Below are 12,288 nucleotides of genomic sequence, written 5' to 3' on the forward strand. Positions count from 1 at the left end.
TTAGTAGATTGCACAGTTCAGTACATATTCCGTACAATTGACCACTAAATGGTAACGCCCGAATAAGTTTTTCCAACTTGTTTAAGTCGGGGTCCACGTTAATCAATTCATGGTACAAATATATACTATCAACATAATACAGTCATCACACAAGTTAATCATCATAGTATGTACATTTAATTATTTACATTATTTACAATCTGGGGGGTGGGATGAGGAGCTTTGGTTGATATCAGAACTTCAGTCATCAACAATTGCATCAACAGAGAAATGTGGACATTGAAACAGTGTCGGTCTCATTTAGTAGGATATGTACAGCCAGCAGAGAACATAGTGAGTTCAGATAGCATAAGAACAAGTATATACATTATAAGTGCATTTGAGTTGTTTATAATCCGGGGAGATGGGATGTGAATGGAGGAGGGTATTAGTAAAGTGTTGAAGTTGCCTGGAGGTGTTGTTTTAGAGCGGTTTTGAAGGAATATAGAGATGCACTTACTTTTATACCTGTTGGGAGTGCATTCCACATTGATGTGGCATAGAAAGAGAATGAGTTAAGACCTTTGTTAGATCGGAATCTGGGTTTAACGTGGTTTGTGGAGCTCCCCCTGGTGTTGTGGTTATGGTGGTCATTTACGTTAAGGAAGTAGTTTGACATGTACTTCGGTATCAAGGAGGTGTAGAGGATTTTATAGACTAGGCTCAGTGCAAGTTGTTTTACTCTGTTCTCCACCCTGAGCCAGCCCACTTTGGAGAAGTGGGTTGGATTGAGGTGTGATCTGGGGTGGAGGTCTAAAAGTAACCGGACTAGCTCATTCTGGGATGTTTGGAGTCTAGATTTGAGGGTTTTGGAGGTGCTGGGGTACCAGGAGGTGCAAGCGTAATCGAAGAAGGGTTGAATGAGAGTTCCCGCTAGAATTCTCAAGGTGCTTTTGTTGACCAGAGAGCAATCTCGTTCTTTGGTTGACCTTTTTGATCACCTTGGTTGCCATTATATCACAGGAAAGATTAGCCTCTACAATGATCTCCTACGTGATCTCCTCCTTCCTGGTGATAACAATGTCACCCACTTTTATAGTGAAGTCACTGACCTTCTTAAGTTTGATATGGGACCCAAATAGGATGGATTCCGTTTTACCTAAGTGTATGGATAGCTTGTTGTCAGCGAGCCAGGTGCAAATATTGAGGAGTTCAGCACTGAGGATTTGTTCCACCTGTGACTTGTCCTTGCCGGATACCAGCAGGGCCGAGTCATCCGCAAACAGGAACAATTCACAGTGGCATGCTGATGGCATGTCATTCACGTATATTAGGAACAGTAAAGGTCCTAGTATACTCCCCTGAGGGACTCCACAGCTTACTGAGGGTAGGGGACATGGTGCCGTTCACCTCTACCACCTGTTTCCTCCCCTCCAAGTAAGATTGCATCCAGCTCGATGAGGTTTCGTCGAATCCGATTGCTCGGAGCTTATCCAACAGTATAGCGTGGTTAACGGTGTCAAAGGCCTTCTGAAAGTCCAGCATGACCATGCCGCAGTATTTGCCCGCGTCCACCTCATGTTTGATGTGGTCGGTCAGATAGAGAAGGCATGTGTCAGTGGAGTGGTTAGTTCTGAAGCCGGATTGGAATTTGTACATTAGTTTATTAGTAGCAAGGTATCGATCAACCTCTTCATAAACTATTTTCTCCATTACTTTCGAAATGGAACTGAGAATAGAAACAGGTCGGTAGTTTCCAGGTTCTAATTTGCTTCCTTTTTTATAAAGGGGGGTTACTCTTGCTATCTTGAAATCCTTGGGTACTTGGCCTTGTTTGATTGAGAGGTTTATTATATGAGTGATTACTGGGGCAATGGTGGTGGCAGAGTCCATGAGGAATCTGGAAGGGATATTGTCAAGGCCGGTGGCCTTGTTTGGGTGGAGCGCGCTCAATTTATTAAGCACCTCGTTAGCTGAGACCATTTCTAATTTGAAATTGTTGTTGAATACTCCTAGCTTTCTGTAGAAGGCTTTAATGTGTTCTACACCAAAGCCACCAGAATGTTGGGATAGCTTGTTTATGAGAGTTGTGGCTATGTCGGTGAAAAGGGTGTTAATTAGGTGTTAATTAGTTAAGGTGTTAATTACTTTCAGCCTGGACAAAAGTCCATATTTTAGTGAAGGTTTGTACAGTTTGAACACCAAAAAGTGCGACACGGTACTGTATATCAAACAACCATACTAAAAAAACATGCTCAACTGTCCCATTTTCTCAGGCACACAGAAGTCCCTTTGGTGCCCTCACAAACAATAAGAAATCAAAGACATTCTTAACTTCAACAACCATTGTCAGGCTTGCCACTGACAGTTTGTTTGTGTTTTAGTTTTTCCTCTGTGTGTGTTTATTATTTCCTGTTTTTAGTTCCTGTCAGCGCTCATTTTTGTCTGTTTCCTGTTTTTTTTACCTGTGCGCTGTTTTCCCCCTCAGCTGCCGTTGATTGGCACCTGGCCACACCTGGTGTCAATAAGCTCGCTCCTATTTTACCTGCTTTGTTCCTCCAGTCAGTGCTGGATTATTGTCTTTTCGATGTCACATATTGCATGTCGCATCTGTCATGTATTATTGCTCCTGTCGTGTCTTTGCAGCGTAGCGGTAAGCTATATTTGTTAGATGTTTGTAGCTTTCTGTTTTTTGTTCCCTGCTTCCAATTTGTTTTCATATTACAAGTACGACTTCTGTTTTCCTGCTCGCTACCCGCTAGCTTCCACGCTAGGCCACTTTTTGCAAGCTTCCATGCTAAGTTCCTTTTGTTTTCTAGCTCCCATGCTAGCTCTCTTAGTTGGTTATCCGCCTCGTGCGCACTTTTTGTTGTACCCCTTTTCTTTGTTCTTGTTTTAGTATCTTTTTTAAATCATGTTTTCCTATCCAATGCCTGCCTCCATCTCTGCATCTTGAGGTTTGTCACAAACTAACTCTGACAACCATATTGTGACAATAATGAATATTAATCCGAAGAAGCTCATTAGGTCTTCAAAAACTATGAAAACAGGATGATGGGGCTCAGTCTAGACCTTGGAGAACCAATTCCTCAAAAACTTAAGACACTGAAACCTGAGAGCAAAATGAAGTAAACAAACAGGTATGACTATAACAGGGGTCGGCAACCGAAAATGTTGAAAGAGCCATTTTGGACCAAAATACAGAAAACAAATCAGTCTGGAGCCACAAAAAATTAAAAGCCGTATATAAATCTTATAATGAAGGCAACACATGTTGTAAGTGTCTATATTAGCTACAATAGCCTACTATTAAAATGACTATGTGTCGCAGGCTTAAGCAAATCTTCCTTGACAGAAATGTTGCTAATGTTTGCTGTGGTCTGGAACAACATGGCACACAAACAACTATCTGAAATGCAGATTCATACATGCAATTACATACAGATAATGTGTAATGTGACACGCAAAACTAAATTATATCAAAGAGGACAAAAGTAAAGGATACTAAATAAGTTCAAATATACCTACAAATGAGACGTAACGATGCAATATGTACATCTAGCCAGCCTAAATAGTGTTAGCATTAATTAGTTTGCAGTCATGCACTGACCAAATTGATTAGCACACCAAAAAGTCAATAACATCAACAAAGCTCAGCTTTGTGCGTTCACGCACAGTATAAAACTGTTGGTGGACAAAATGAGACAAAGAAGGAGTGGAAGATTGTACATGGAAACAAACTGTTGCATCACAGTCCACACTATGGTGAGTTCAAAACCCGCTGAAATTAGTAGGACAAAACGATGTTCACCAAATACTCTCATCAGTGAAGCATACACACACACATATTAAGCAGTGGGCTTTCAAACAATTGGGAAAGTTTGTGTCATGTTTGTCCTCAAACAAAAAACATACTAAACCAATTTTTTTTTTCAATTTTCAATCCTTTTTTGAAAATGCTACTGGGAGCCAATAGGGCAGCTGAGCCGTTAGCTTAGCTGTTAGCATGCCTGCCCATGGCTTGCTCTTAGTATAGAACATATTTACCCTCGTCCTCCAGTGATATTGTTGTTGATATTGATACTTAAGATACCAAGGTTTCCCGAACCACTTTGTTGTTAAGGCGGCAAAGAGCCACCGCCTAAGCTAAAGTCTTAACAAGCTGCTCCACTTAGTTTTGCTTTTGCCTCTGTCAGTATGTCTTTGCAGTACTCAGCATTGTCCCACCCACAGAACCATCTAATTGGTTACACGCAGAGCGGTAACAGCCAATCAGCAGTGTGTATTCAGAGCGCAAGGAGTCAGCGCTCAGGCAGGCAGGCAGAGAGGAGAGACGGTGGGGTAAGCAGAAAGGTGTTTAGCAGGTCAGCATAATGCAGCGGACTCTCCCCAAATTATAATAAACACTTCCAAGTCAACTACTAGTAACATCACTATGAGCCCGTTGACGTTCTAGAAACATAAGCGGCAGCTCAGCTCGCTCGCAGTCCTTGAGGTGAAGTCTAATTATCTTTTAGCGTAACGTTAGCTTACTGTGCGGTGTGTGCGTGTGTGTATGTTAAAGACAGCAAAGCCCTGTCTGTCTGAGAGAAAGACAAGCATTTTTGACCTACACTTAACAACTAAGTTATATCACTTTACTTTTTTCTGTGTTGATTTAGCTGTGTTGAAGCAGCGAAAAAAAGGACATTATGTTAAATGAAGAGTTTCCTGAAGCTGTCTCTGATAGTTGATATAATAATGTAACTTCATCATAAAGCCTACATGAACTCCATGGTGTTCGGGGATGAATAGTCCCTTTTGTCAGCTATAGTTACTTTAATTATTAGTAATGTAGCAGCGTAGTTTTAAATGACAGGGTCCCTATGCATTTACATAATAAAAATCAACAATTTTTTTTTTACCAATATCTTTATTAAAAAACAAGTTATGGGACTGGGTCGATTTCTTTAATTTTAATTAAGTTTATTTTTCTTTTAAATTCATTCAAAATAAATGTTCTTTTTGTATTCCTTCTTTTTGGAAACTTTTATAAAGATTTACTTTGTAAGTTTGTAAATATGCGGTAATTTGGTGAAAAGCAATGAGATTGACTGTGGTGGGAAAAAAAAAATGAGGGTAAATTCGGGGTCTGCGGCACAATCGGGTCAGATTGAATCCACTATATCATCTATTATCAGTGTGGCGCATATTAGAGTTAAATTTGTTTATATGACAACTTTCAGTGTAACCTGTATGGCTGTTGACTATTTGCCTTGCAGTCGTGTACGTGTATCAACGGAAGCCACGTACAACATGTAACGGGGCTGGCAAGCTGTTAGTTCATGTTGTAGAAGGCGTCAAAGGCAATGGTTTCATAGCACGCCCTTATTATTGGTATCTGGGTGACCATCAGCAGATATTAGTAAGAATGGTTGCGGCTCCCATTATCTTCTTTATTTCGTGAAACGGGTCAAAATGGCTCTTTTGAGTGGTAAAGGTTGCCGGCCCCTGATCTAAATCAACAAAATGACTAGCTAAATCTAAATCAACTATATGATTAGCTAAATCTAAATCAACTATATCATCTAAAAAGGGACGGCGTGGCGCAGTGAAAGAGTGGCCGTGCGCAACCCGAGGGTCCCTGGTTCAATCCCCACCTAGTACCAACCTCGTCACATCCGTTGTGTCCTGAGCAAGACACTTCACCCTTGCTCCTGATGGGTGCTGGTTAGCGCCTTGCATGGCAGCTCCCTCCATCAGTGTGTGAATGTGTGTGTGAATGGGTAAATGTGTAAGTAGTGTTAAAGCGCTTTGAGTACCTTGAAGGTAGAAAAGCGCTATACGAGTACAACCCATTTATCATGTATTTATTTAAATTCACAATATGATTAGCTCTATCTCAATCAACTATATCATCTACATCAAATCTATGATTAGCTCAATCAGAAATCCACTATAACAGGGGTGTCAAACTCAAATACAGAGTGGGCCAAAATTTTAAACGGAACAAAGCCGCAGGCCAAGGTTGAACAAATTAACCTTTTAATAGGGACCCAAACAAGTTTTGCATTAAATATTGAACAAGCAAGGCTTATATAACTTAAGTGAAATTCAAATCCGAGTCCATGGTTCTCTCCCGGAAAAGGGTGGAGTGCCATTTCCGGGTTGGGGAGGACACCCTGCCCCAAGTTGAGGAGTTCAAGTACCTAGGAGTCTTGTTCACGAGTGGGGGAAGAGTGGATCGTGAGATCGACAGGCGGATCGGTGCGGCGTCTTCAGTAATGCGGACGTTGTACCGATCCGTTGTGGTGAAGAAGGAGCTGAGCCGGGAGGCAAAGCTCTCAATTTACCGGTCGATCTACATTCCCACCCTCACCTATGGTCATGAGCTTTGGGTCATGACCGAAAGGATAAGATCACGGGTACAAGCGGCCAAAATTTGTTTCCTCCGCCGTGTGGCGGGGCTCTCCCTTAGAGATAGGGTGAGAAGCTCTGCCATCCGGGAGGAACTCAAAGTAAAGCCGCTGCTCCTCCACATCGAGAGGAGCCAGATGAGGTGGTTCGGGCATCTGGTCAGGATGCCACCTGAGGAGGTGTTTAGGGCACGTCCAACCGGTAGGAGGCCACGGGGAAGACCCAGGACACGTTGGGAAGACTATGTCTCCCGGCTGGCCTGGGAACGCCTCGGGATCCCCCGGGAAGAGCTAGATGAAGTGGCTGGGGAGAGGGAAGTCTAGGCTTCCCTGCTTGGGCTCCTGCCCCCGCGACCCGACCTCGGATAAGCGGAAGAAGATGGATGGATGGATGGATCAAAATCCAGTTTCAAATAATAATAATAATAATAATAATAATAATAAATATCAATGGCATATCAAATACAATTTAAATAAAAATGTTATGCCTTTTTTTCTATTTGCAATCTTCTGAGGTAAATATCAAATTTTTTCCACAGGCTAATAATAAATTTGAAAATAAAATAACAATAATGAATGAACCAAACATTCAAGCCTTGAAGTAGCAAGAGAAAATGCATGAATAAAACGTTAATAGGTCAGTTTGCCGGAAGTTTCCTGGAACAGTTAGTGCTGCAAGGGGTTCTGGGTATTTGTTCTGTTGTGTTACGGTGCGGATGTTCACCCGAAATGTGTTTTTCATTCTTGTTTGGTGTGGGTTCACAGTGTGGCGCATATTTGTAACAGTGTTAAAGTTGTTTATACGGCCACCCTCAGTGTGACCTGTATGGCTGTTGACCAAGTATGCCTTGCATTTACTTCTGCGTGTGTGTGTGTGTGTGTAAAAGCCACAAATATTATGTGACACGCTGTTAGTATGGAGGAAAAGCGGACGTGACGACAGGTCGTAGAGAACGCTAAAGGCAGTGCCTTAAATGCAGGCCCCCAATATAGTTGTCCAGGTGGAAATCGGTAGAAATTCGGGAGAACGGTTTCCCCGGGAGATTTTCGGGAGGGGCACTGAACTTCGGGAGTCTACAGGGAAAAATAGGAGGGTCGGCAAGTATGAGTATTGGCGGTGAATGCGGTGTTACAGCGGCACCGACGCTGTATAACACTGGCGGGCCAGCTCTAATGCTAAATTGATATTGCCTCAAGGGCCAAATTAAATTACATGGCGGGCCAGATTTGGCCCGCGGGCCAAAGTTTGACACCCCTGATCTAAATCAACAATATGATTAGCTAAATCTAAATCAACCATATAATCCCAATCAACTATATGAGTAGTTAAATCTAAATCAACTATATCCATCCATTTTCTACCACATGTCCTTTTTGAGGTTGCGGGGGGTCGCCGGAGCCTATTTCAACTGCATTCGGACGGTAGGCGGGGTTAAATCAACTACATATAATTAGCTTGAGCGGCTGGACAGGGCAATGTTAAACAACTACAATTTTAAAAAATCATAAATAAATGAATAAATCAATAAAATAAAATACTAATTTTTCACGGTATATCGGTACTTACGGGAGTATAAAAGGTACTAGCTACTAGACTGCATTTGAAACATACTGACACTTAAATGTGTTTGTATTACGGCGCATGTGAGTCAGCACACACACACACAAACACAGCACTTGATAGTAGGAACAGCGTGGATAAAGAAGACAGAAAATGGACATAACTTGGCTTGAAGGTGAATATATGAACCCTTAAGCGGTTCTTTAAAACACAGCTCGCCAGCGGCTAACCTACCTCCACAGTGCAAAGCCACTTTCATCTAAGTCAGCGGTCCTCGGCCTTGTGGTCGACGGATAAACAAAGTTTCTTCCGAGTATCATCAGGAACAGCTAAACATGCTTGACTGCACACCGGAGGGGGATAGGATAGCTAACCGCTAACAGCAAGCTAACTCTCCTGAATGTAAACAAATGGGCGGAGCTATACAAAAATCGTGGTGAAACCACAAGGATTACATAATTACAGAGTAGAGTAAATTTGAGTGTTTTGTAAAGTACCAATGATTGTCACACACACTGTGGCAAATTCCTTCTCTGCAATTGACCCATCACCCTTGATCACCCCCTGGGAGGTGAGGGGAGCAGGGAGCAGCAGCGTTGGCTGCGCCCGGGAATAATTTTTCATGATTTAACCCCCCAATTCCAACTGAGTGCCAAGCAGGGAGGTAATGGGTCCCAGTTTTATAGTCTTTGGTATGACTGGAGTTCATGGCCGCATTTTGAGTAGAATATACGTGACCTTACCTTCGGTGAGTCCCATGTGGATGGTCCAGTAGTTCTGGAGACACTGCAGTTCCTTCTTCATGCCTCTCTTGCAGCGGCAGTCGAACAGCGGACTGACCAGAAGCACCTCCAATGCCGCCTGGCACTCCCTGTTGTTGTCCAGCATGGCCTCCTTCTCCTTGCCTACCAGGCACTGGCGCATCACGCGGTACCGGGAGCTGCAGTGCGGGTTCTGGTTGCACATGTCGCTGGCCTGGATGCAGTCCACCAGTTCCGACGAGGCGCCTTCGGACCCGGGGTCGCCGTCGGCCGAGGGCGCCACGAACAAGGCCGAGGAGCCGTCCCAGGAACCGGACGTCTCATCTACAAGGAGACGAGCGTGAGTGTTTGGCGTAGGTCGTAAAACTGGTATTGGTATCGTTTTATGGAAGCAACAGGTCGGAGGTGACAACAAAAACAAAAAAACAACAACAAACAACACAGGTTTGATGGCTTGTGACAAGACTATCAAAGCGAGACCGTTAAAACCCTTCACGGTCCACTGGAGTCTTTGTGCAACACAGGACATTTGTCACAATGCTACATTTTTTCTCCGCCCCGAAGCTTTCTTTCCAGCCAGCTGCTGCTGCTCCACACGATAAAAATGTAAATATTTGCCAAAATAAAATCACACAAGGCTGTACGGTAAAGTGTATTCGTTAATAATAATAACGATCACATGATGTGTTAGGGACCACAGGTGCACCCTTGATGACACAGGTCCAGCTCCACCTGCAGGGGGAAGTGCAACAGTGACCCCCTGTGGACAGTTTTAAAACTGCGCCAGCTGATGGACTGCATCAGAATGCAACTTCGAATCCAGGAGTGCAATCAAGTTAAGTGTGCATTCATGATTACTCTTTTCGAAATATGGACAGACCTGTGATTTATGTTTGTTAATATTCCAGCAAGTCCAATTATTTTTATGTTAAATAAACAAAATTAAGCATTTATTTCAATAAAACACTGTTAAATCCATTAAAAATGATACTTTTTGGACAAAATAAAAAAACAAAACATGCATTTAAGTGGCCAAAATACACTATATTTTTTTATATAATATTCCACAAAGCCATATATCTATGTTTAAATTAAAAAAAAGTAATTTATTTAAGTTAATATATTTAACTCTTTTTTTCACGTCAATGCATGACAACTATATAGTAAAACATGCGTCTAAGTGTCTAAAATACACTATTTATTTTTTAATAATATTCCAGAAAATCAAATGTAATTTTAAATGAAAAAAAGTAGTAATTGATTTAAATAAATATATTTTGAACTTTTTTTTTTCTCACTTCAATGCATGGCAGCTATATAGTAAAACGGGCATTTAGACGCTATTTATTTTTAATAATATTCCAGTAAAACATTTTTAAATGGACAAAATTAGCAATTTATTGAAATAAAACCTTTTTTTTTTTAACTTCAATGCATGACAGCTACATAGTAAACATAGTAAGTGGCTATTGATTTTTGATAATATTCCAGCAAACCAACTTATTTTTATGAAAAAAGTGAGTAATTAATTTAAATTTAAATTGTTTTGATTTCATTAAAAATACATGTTTTTTTTCACTTCAATGCATGACAGCTATACAGAAAAAAACACGTATTTTAGTGCCCAAATAATATTAACAGTGCTATTCTATTACGTGTGTTTTGCACATGAGTTCACTTCTCACCTAAGAGCAGGAGAAAGCTGCAGATGCAAATCCACGCAGTGTGGGACTTCATGTTGAAGATGTGGATTCCGATGATTTTAGGAGGAAAAAAAAATCCCAAAGATTAATCCGCTTTTGAAGGAAATAGGAAAAATAAAAGCACAATATCCTTTTTCAAGTCCAAATTAGCAGAGCACGCGCAACAACCTTCAATGCAATTATTGATATTAATAAAAAATTCACTCTTTTACTTTGGAACTAACAAAGCAGGGACGGAAAAAAAGAAGAAATAGAAAAAAATAAGAAAAGTCAGTCACTGAGTGGATCCATAAAAACCGCTTGTCAACCTCCGGACGCGCTCATTACGACCAACTCGTGGAGACTTCATCTCTCTGCATTCTTCCCCCGCGTGGAAAAGTCCTTCGAACGTGCGGAGTAAGAAGAAGCAGAAGAAGATGATGAAGAAGTTCGAGTCTCCAAACAAATTTAAAGTGAAAGACAGCTGTGGCAGCAAGTGTCTTTCGTCCGCGCGCCGTGAACGCAGCACTGTGACTGCACGCCGCTGGAAGCAGCGCGACCCTTTTTATTGGACGCTGGCTTTGCTGGAACCGCTGGAGGGCGCTGTGAGGGCTATGGCCTCATTGGAGGACGCGGAAATGCAAGAGAGCGAGAGAGAGAGAGAGAGAAGACGCTTGTTAGAATTGGCGGGAGGGATGACGTCATGACATCGAGGGTACCTGTGCCTTTCGTTTGTTCTGGTATATATTTTTTTATGTGTTTGTTGATTCAAAAATACACCACTCTGTCGCATTTGTTTCTGCCACAACTCATTTGGTCCAGCCATTATAGTTTTAATGTTAATAATTAATATGGGTTTCATGTTAATAACTTTGTATTATTCATCACAGTTATCAAAATCTCCCCAGGCTTGTCCCAAACGTTTGTGCTGCAAAATCTATATCAACTATATCATCTAAGTCAACTTTTTGATTAGCTAAATGTAAGTCAACGACATCATCTAAATCAGGGGTGTCAAACTCAAATACAGAGTGGGACAAAATTCTAAACTGAACAAAGCCGCGGGCCAAAGTTGAACAACTTAACATTTTAATAGGGACCCAAACAAGTTTTGCATTGAATATTGAACAAGCAAGGCTTATATAACTTTATAGTGACATGCAAAATCGAGTTTTGTTGGTAGCGGGGTTGTATATTGTAGCGTCCCGGAAGAGTTAGTGCTGCAAGGGGTTCTGAGTATTTGTTCTGTTGTGTTACGGTGTGGATGTTCTCCCGAAATGTGTTTGTCATTCTTGTTTGGTGTGGGTTAGCAGTATGGTGTAACAGTGTTAAAGTTGTTTATACGGCCACCCTCAGTGTGATCTGTATGGCTGTTGACCAAGTATGCCTTGCATTCACTTGTGTGTGTGGAGAAGCCCCATATATTACGTGACTGGGCCGACACGCTGTTTGTATGGAAGAAAAGCGGACGTGACGACAGGTTGTAGAAGTGGAGGCTAAAAGCAGTACCTTTTAAGGCACGCCCCCAATATTGTTGTCCGGGTGGAAATTCGGGAGAATGGTTGTCCCGGGAGATTTTCGGGGGGGGCACTGAAATTCGGGATTCTCCTGGAAAAATCAGGAGGGTTGGCAAGTATGAAAATTAGCGTAGAATACGGTGATACACCGCCACTGTATAATACCGGCGGGCCAGCTCGAATGTTAATTTATTATTGCCTCAATGGCCAAATGAAATTACACGGCGGGCTAAATTTGGCCCGCGGGCCAGAGTTTGACACCCATGATCTAAATCAACTATATGATTAGCAAAATCTAAATGAACTATGTAATTAGCCTGATTGGCTGGACAGGATATGTTAAACAAAAAACAGCAAAAAAAAATCATAAATGAATGATTAAATCAATAAAAT

The 12,288-nt window shown here is 41.7% G+C and overlaps 1 protein-coding gene across 1 annotated transcript in view; it reads right to left on the bottom strand.

The window, feature by feature from the left end:
- The window catches only part of LOC133551210 (GDNF family receptor alpha-2-like), a 299,303-nt gene extending 288,375 nt beyond the window's left edge, over positions 1–10,928 (bottom strand). Inside the window, exons 1-2 of the mRNA XM_061897692.1 lie at positions 10,382–10,928; positions 8,679–9,020 (exon numbers count right to left, since the gene is read on the bottom strand). Coding sequence (XP_061753676.1) covers positions 8,679–9,020; positions 10,382–10,433 — 394 coding nt within the window. The 5' untranslated portion in view covers positions 10,434–10,928. The remainder of the gene's footprint in view (positions 1–8,678; positions 9,021–10,381) is intronic.
- Positions 10,929–12,288: the final 1,360 nt, after the last annotated feature.

Source organism: Nerophis ophidion, linkage group LG01 (assembly GCF_033978795.1).
Source record: "Nerophis ophidion isolate RoL-2023_Sa linkage group LG01, RoL_Noph_v1.0, whole genome shotgun sequence".
NCBI classification, from domain to species: Eukaryota; Metazoa; Chordata; class Actinopteri; order Syngnathiformes; family Syngnathidae; genus Nerophis; species Nerophis ophidion.